Source organism: Mus caroli, unplaced genomic scaffold (genome assembly GCF_978045245.1).
Source record: "Mus caroli unplaced genomic scaffold, Mus_caroli_1 scaffold_6, whole genome shotgun sequence".
Lineage (NCBI taxonomy): Eukaryota > Metazoa > Chordata > Mammalia > Rodentia > Muridae > Mus > Mus caroli.
In genome coordinates this window covers 43,577,360-43,584,477 of record NW_028227261.1, presented here as the reverse complement: position 1 = coordinate 43,584,477, position 7,118 = coordinate 43,577,360, and the positions used below count along the sequence as shown (strand labels likewise).

Sequence of the window (7,118 nt, the reverse complement as noted above, 5' to 3'; positions counted from 1 at the left end):
GCCAATGGCCACTCTGTTGAAGATATCACAAGGCTGGTGGCTTTTTCTCCATCCAAAGCATGGCAGATCTAATTTTCCTCCTGCATATTCTAGCCAGCCTGCAAGAACCCAGAAGTTCTGTCTTCCTTCTAGCCATTGGCTGCTAGCATCTTTATTGATTGATCAAGAACCAATTGGGAACAGGACCTTCAGAGTTCACAGGCAGAGCCCTGATCAAAGCATCAGAACTACTCCCTACAGGTTTTTCCTAGGGTCTACCACCTGTCTAGACAAACTCATACTATAGAACATGATAAAATAGAAGAGTTTGAGGCAGTGGGATAAAGGTACTGAGAAGACCTCTCCTGATCAGAATGATGTATCAAGACAGAGACATTCTGTCAAATACTGGAAAGCCTTACTCTTTCAAAGTAAATACAATAAATTTGACCCCATTTATAGTTATGAAGAATATCTGCCTGCATAGACAATGCATGCCTCATGTTTCATTGCTTTGACCTCTTTCTGGTATCATTTGCAGATATGATGAAGCCTGAGATTTCTTGCTTTTCTGGATTCTGTGTGTACTTTTTTTTTCTGCAATTGGTAGTATCTTTAGGTAAGAAGTTTATTTGCTTAAAATAAAATTCTTTTAAAGTCATTTCAAATTTTCCTTCGTGATTTCATACATATGCATAGTAAATTAAGTTGGTTTCACTTCCTTTCCCTGTTCACACACCGTTTCTTCTGCTAAATCCCTTCTTCTAAGCAAGCCTCACTCCTACACTACTGAAAAAAGTGATATTCCTTACCCCAGAAACCAATTAGGTCCAACAGATCCTCTGGCATGTGTGGGGGCTCTTGACCCCCTCTCTGAGCATGAGGAATTACTGATGGATTTGATAGTGTGCCATGATTGTATTTATGACCACAGTTTCCATGGCTGCATGAGTACAACATCTGTTATATCCAGAGGATTATTTTTTCCTACACATCTTATCATGATCTCTCTCTTTATTCATTTGGCCCCTACTGCTTCAATATTTTTAGCGCCTTGAAGGGAATGATATAAATGTCCCATTTGATGCAGAGAAGTTCTCAATCCCATCATCCTGACCAGCTATGAATTTCTGAATTAGTGAACACACCCTCAAACTTAGAGCTTCTTTATGAAGGCAGAAGTCAGCATTAATCTCAGATAAAGGAAGGTGCTTGAAGATAACATATTTATCCAATCTACTCAATTATTTTCTGTGCATGGAATCTAAGATTTAATTCCACATGACTCCTTCTGCATCTAAGAAGTAGAAATTCATCATTCTAGTGTTATAATAAGAAAAATGCTGAAAAAAACCAAACCCTGAAATCTGAAATTCATTGTAGCTCCATAAAAGTGAGACAACTAGGAAACCAGGAGCCAAAGCAAATCTCTCCTGATGTAAGGTGTTTCTCTGAGGAATTCCACCACAGTTCCCAGCAAATGACTAATTCTAAGGCCACGGTATCATGTGAAGTTTCAAAATAGTTGCATCAGGCAGATTCTATCTCCTTTTTTTTTTTTTTTTTAAATAGGGAAACAAATTGTTAGTGGTTTCTGCTCTACAATCATCTACAGTATATCTCTAAGGTACAATGAAATAGTATTGTGTTTTCAAAAAATAAAATATTGATGGAGTACAGGGAGTACAGTCAGAGCTGAACATTTGGATCAGCTAGGTAAAATAGGCAGTGTTTAGTATGTATTTTTTAAAACAGAGTATATACAGAGAGGAGGTCATGGCATCAGACTTATTTTGGTATTTTTTGTTCTTCCACAGAGAAACTGAGGGTAACTACTCCCACAAGATACCTGTTAGCTAGAGTAGGAGGCCAGGCTGTGCTCAGCTGCCAGGTGATCCCACCACACAGTGTGATGCATATGGAGGTACGCTGGTTCAGGAGTGGGCATTCCCAACCTGTTTACCTATACAGAGGTGGCCATAAAATGAGTGAAGAAGCTGCTCCTGAATATGCAAATCGTACAGAGTTTGTGAAGGAGGCCATTGGAGAAGGCAAAGTGTCTCTCCGAATTCATAATATAAACATTTTGGATGATGGACCTTACCAATGTTCATTTAATGGTAGTGGATTCATTGATGCGGCTATCATGAACCTCAATGTGACAGGTAAGTTGTTTGTGGAGCACAGTATACCAGTGTCATTGTGACCAATAAATGGAATTACATGCTAATTATGTTGTGATGTTTGGTTTTCTTTTTTTATATTTTAAGTTTATAAGTACTAAAGTTTTATTATTTATCTAATATAAATAATATATTTATTTTTAAGATAACACTGAAACATTGAGGCATCTATATAAACTAGTCATTGTCATCTGCTAGTTCCAATGATATCATAGTTCCTTTTGAAAATTTTCTTTTGTTTTTTTGAAATCATAGTGAATTTACATAATTATTTTCTTCACATTTTCCTCTCCAAACCCTCTGATATACCTCTTATTGGGTCACATGCTAACAAGTGATATACCCTGAATATAAGGTAGATTTACTTTTATCTTTGAGAACTCTCCATACTGATTACTAAAATGAATGCACCAGTTTCAGTCTTACCAGTAGTGAACCAGGGTTACCATCCCCCTGTTCCCCCTGCTTCCCCTCCCCACCCATGCCTCAGTATTTGGTCCTGTTGGTTTATTTTTGTTTTTTGTCTTTTTGTTTTTTAAATCTTTGTCGTTTATATGGAGTAAGTTCAAATCTCAAAACTGATTTGATTTGCATTTTCTAAATTTTCAAGGATGATAAACTTTTTTTTTTTGAGATTTTATTTACCATTTATTTCTCTTTGTTTTAAAACTTTTGTTCAGGTCTCAGGTTTATTGTTTTGAAAGGATCCTTTGTTTGTTCATTTGTTCATTTGTTTGTTTATTCCTTCCTTCCTTTTGTAAGTTCTTTATTCATTGTTTATATGAATTCCCTGTCAGATGTATTGCTGATAAAGATTCTTTCTTATCCCCTAGTTGATTGTTTCTTTATCTGTGCAGAAGCTTTTTCATTTCATAAATGTCCATTCATCAAACATTAACCTTAATTCCTGGTGAAATGGGGTAGTAATGAAGAAGTGTTTTCTAAGCCTCTATCATATAGCATATTGGCTATACTTTCTTTGTATTTCCTGGTTTCATGTTTATATTTTTGATCTACTTGAAATTAATTTTTTTGCAAGGTGATAAATTCTAGTCTAACTTAATTCTGTATGTGAACATCCAGTTTCCCCAGATACATTTCTTGAAGATGCTGCCTCAGAAAATATTAAAAGATTATAGTAATGAGCAAAAATCATGTAGCCAACTAAAAAATACACTATGCAGTGGATAGACATCAAATGCCAACTGGTTACTCTAACTTGTAAATCAAATATTGTATTAAGTCACCAAAGTTCTGAGATTATAGAACAAACTATTGTTTTTTGTTTGTTTTTTTGTTTTGTTTTGTTTTTTTAATCCTTGAAATTGTCAATTCAACTTTAACACAATACCCTGATTGTATTTTTTTCTCATTTTCTCCAGCAGTTGGATTGGAGACAGAGATACATGTTCAAGCTCCTGATGCTGATGGAGTCATGGTGGAGTGTAATTCAGGAGGGTGGTTCCCAAGGCCCCAAATGGAGTGGAGAGATAGTAAGGGGGCAACACTTCCACACTCATTAAAATCATATTCACAGGATGAAGCCAGATTTTTCCACATGAAGATGACTCTTCTCCTCACAAACATGTCACAGGGCAGCATCATTTGCTGTATTTCAAACCCTGTAACAGGTGACGAGAAGCAAACAAGTATCATTCTAGCAAGTGAGTACTGTCATCTGGCTTGGCTGTTGGTTGGGAAACAAAGACAAAAATAAGGAGGCAATTAACATTAAAAAGGCTTATTTTACTATGGAGTTCCTGTGGGTTTAAGTAAGACAGGAATTGTCATGTGGTATGATGAGAGTTTCAGAAGACAAGTAGACAATGACATTCTATAATAAACACAGCTTGATGGCCATTGAGAGTTATTTCAGTAGACATAATATTTTTATGTAAATTGAATAAGATATATTTTTGATAACTAAGAATGTTGTTGATATATTTGTCTACTTTTATTGATGTTATTTATATTTTATGTTGTTTATATTTTATCTATGTTTTTACCTGTTATGTATATGTATCTAGAAAATGAATATATAATTTACATCATGTTTTAAATTTTTATTTCATTTAGTTGTGTGTGTGTGTGTGTGTGTGTATGTGTGTCTATGCACATGTGAGTATACAAGATGATGCGTGTGTAAAGGTCAGAGGACAACTTTCTTGAGCTAGCATTTTTTTCTCCTACATTGGGTTTCAGAGTTTAAACATGGGTCCTCAAGCGTTTGTGACAAGCAGTTTTACTTACTGCACCTTCAACTTAATGATTTTTAAATTTTTGTCTATTTGTTTATTTTTGATTTTGAGAAAAAAAAAATCTCACCATGTAGCCCTGGCTGGCCTATAACTTGCATAATTTTCTAGGCTGGCTTTGAATATACTCAGATCTACATGTCTATGCTCCTAGAGTGCTGCGATGAAAGGTGTGTGGCATTGTGCCCGTGTCCCTGTTGCCAACTTGTATGGCTTTATTTCTTTCTTTCTTTCTTTCTTTATTTATTTTTACATTATAAATCCTAATGAATTTAAGCAAAAAGCTTTTGCCATTCTTAAATAATAATCAGTAGCATTCTTACATTTGATTATAGTGCTGAATGATAGTTGACAGAAGCCAGGAAAATCAGTTCTAACATATGCAACTAAAGTGCACACTGCTTACTTTTGTTTGTCCTTTGGAGGTGTAATATGTGATTGGCAAAGACAAATCAGAAATAACTTGTATATAGTGTATATAACAATTATCTTTGGCTAACAAGGCTCTGTTAAGGATGATTCTAGGAGAATGTTTTGAGCATGGGATATATGTAACTTAGATTTCACTTCTTTTGTCATGAAATCATTGTTTTTTATACCAAGAGCAAAGGCTCTCTCTCTCTCTCTCTCTCTCTCTCTCTCTCTCTCTCTAGAGATGATGCGTGTGTAAAGGTCAGAGGACAACTTTCTTGAGTTAGCATTTTTTTCTCCTACATTGGGTTTCAGAGTTTAAACATGGGTCCTCAAGCGTTTGTGACAAGCAGTTTTACTTACTGCACCTTCAACTTAATGATTTTTAAATTTTTGTCTATTTTGTCTCTAGAGAGAGAGAGAGAGAGAGAGAGAGAGAGAGAGAGAGAGAGAGAGAGAGAGAGTTATTCTACAAATTTTGCAGAGATTAGAGATTTCCAGATATGTTTAATATGTAGTAAAATATATTTTAAGATGATTACAAGGTGACAAAACTGAATCTGACACAAAACTGAATCTGACACAGGGACATTGCATAATGAATACCTCACAGACATGAGATTCCAGTACTTAAAGGGGAAGAAGAATATTTAGGATCAACAATTTTCCAAACAATTGATGCTGTTTATAGTGTTCGTATTGGCTTTAAGATATTCTGTCCTTTTTTTTTAGATGAACTCTTTTATCGGGACCATATTTGGATGGAAAGTTTAGTTTCCATTACATGGATAATACTCTCTGTATATATTCTATCCATAATCTGCATTTTCCGGAGAACAGGTAATTATATGGTGAAGGTAGAATAATGAAAGTATCTTTAAGAAATTTTATTTCAAGCCATGTGGGTGTTAGGTAAAGCTAGATGACATGGATCTTCCAATGTGATGCTTGTCACAAGCAGACTCATGACATTTTTTCATCTTAGAAATGTTGAATTTCACATTGATTACATTGAGATTCCCAAGACATGACTATTTTTAGGGATGTGTCTACTGACATGCCTTATGGCCTTTTAGTATATTAACCTATAGTCACTTTTATAGCTCTAATGGAGCATGCAATGAAGTAATAAAATAAATGAAAAATTAAAATTTTAAAATAAAAGGAATAATTTCCATTTTCAGAAGTAGTTAAGCTCAAAATGAATAGACTCAGCTTGTGCTGCTTCCAATACAGATCTCCTGGTACAGCAACTTTTTCCCATTCTGTCTTGCCACTAGCTACAAACCAAACTTTCAGATGGATCTCTGCTAACTAGATCAAGAGTGCATGAGATAGTGCCTTTCAGGTAGTTGCCTGTAGGTTAATATACTACAATCATGTACTCCTCATTGTATATTCTACCCTTCTCTGTTCTAGGGTGTGCATCTGGATGCCTGTCTAAATGTTTTCGTGTGGTGACCTCCTGGCCTGTTCAAATAGTGCATTTCTTATTCTGTACTGGAGTATTCTTTGCTATATATTTACCTCACCGCAGCAGAGGTAAATGGAACTAATTGTGGTGGTATATCCCTAAGTTGATCTCATTTTCCAAAAAAATTGTTTCTTGGAGATTTAGTTATGTGAGCATTTCATCACTATTAGGAGAAACTGTGCTTTTGATGACATCTCACAGGACTATTTTCCAGCATTAAAATTGCAGATGTCAAGAACTAGAGCTACTCTCATTGATTCCACAGTCGTTCCAGCTGTGCTAGACATCAGAGCTTCCTGCTCCTTCTGCCACAAATAGAAAAACAAATACATGACCAGAAAATATGATCAATGTCCAGTTAATTGCTTTCAATAATTTAAGTGTTGGTGTCACTTAATTGTCGGTATGAATCCATGACACAAAATCAAGTTTTAGAGTCTATTTGAGACTCAAGAATTACATTGTAGCATTCTTTTTTTTATTTTTAATATTTTTTATTACATATTTTCCTCAATTACATTTACAATGCTATCCCAAATGTCCCCCATAGCGCCCCCCACTTCCCTACCCACCCATTCCCATTCTTTTGGCCCTGGAATTCCCCAATATTGGGGCATATAAAGTTTGCAAGTCCAATGGGCCTCTCTTTCCAGTGATGGCCGAATAGGCCATCTTTCGATACATATGCAGCTAGAGACAAGAGCTCCGGGGTACTGGTTAGTTCATAATGTTGTTCCAACTCTAGGGTTGCAGATCCCTTTAGCTCCTTGGGTACTTTCTCTAGCTTCTCCATTGGGAGCCCTGTGATACATCCAA

At 35.6% G+C, this 7,118-nt stretch overlaps 1 protein-coding gene across 1 annotated transcript; it reads left to right on the top strand.

Annotated features, from left to right (window-relative positions):
• Positions 1-522: 522 nt before the first annotated feature.
• Positions 523-3,879, top strand: LOC110293217 (selection and upkeep of intraepithelial T-cells protein 7). The gene is made up of 3 exons (XM_021161070.3): positions 523-598; positions 1,797-2,144; positions 3,545-3,879. The coding sequence occupies exons 1-3, from the start codon at positions 523-525 to the stop codon at positions 3,877-3,879; spliced, it is 759 nt and encodes a 252-aa protein (XP_021016729.2).
• The last annotated feature ends 3,239 nt before the right edge of the window (positions 3,880-7,118 follow it).

What these genes read in the sequence shown, in the direction of transcription:
- LOC110293217 (XM_021161070.3), top strand. Translation starts at nt 523, where the DNA reads ATGATGAAGCCTGAGATTTCTTGCTTTTCTGGATTCTGTGTGTACTTT. An exon ending in GCAATTGGTAGTATCTTTAG is followed by an intron (nt 599 to 1,796) that starts GTAAGAAGTTTA and finishes GTTCTTCCACAG; the next exon opens with AGAAACTGAGGGTAACTACT. An exon ending in CATGAACCTCAATGTGACAG is followed by an intron (nt 2,145 to 3,544) that starts GTAAGTTGTTTG and finishes CATTTTCTCCAG; the next exon opens with CAGTTGGATTGGAGACAGAG.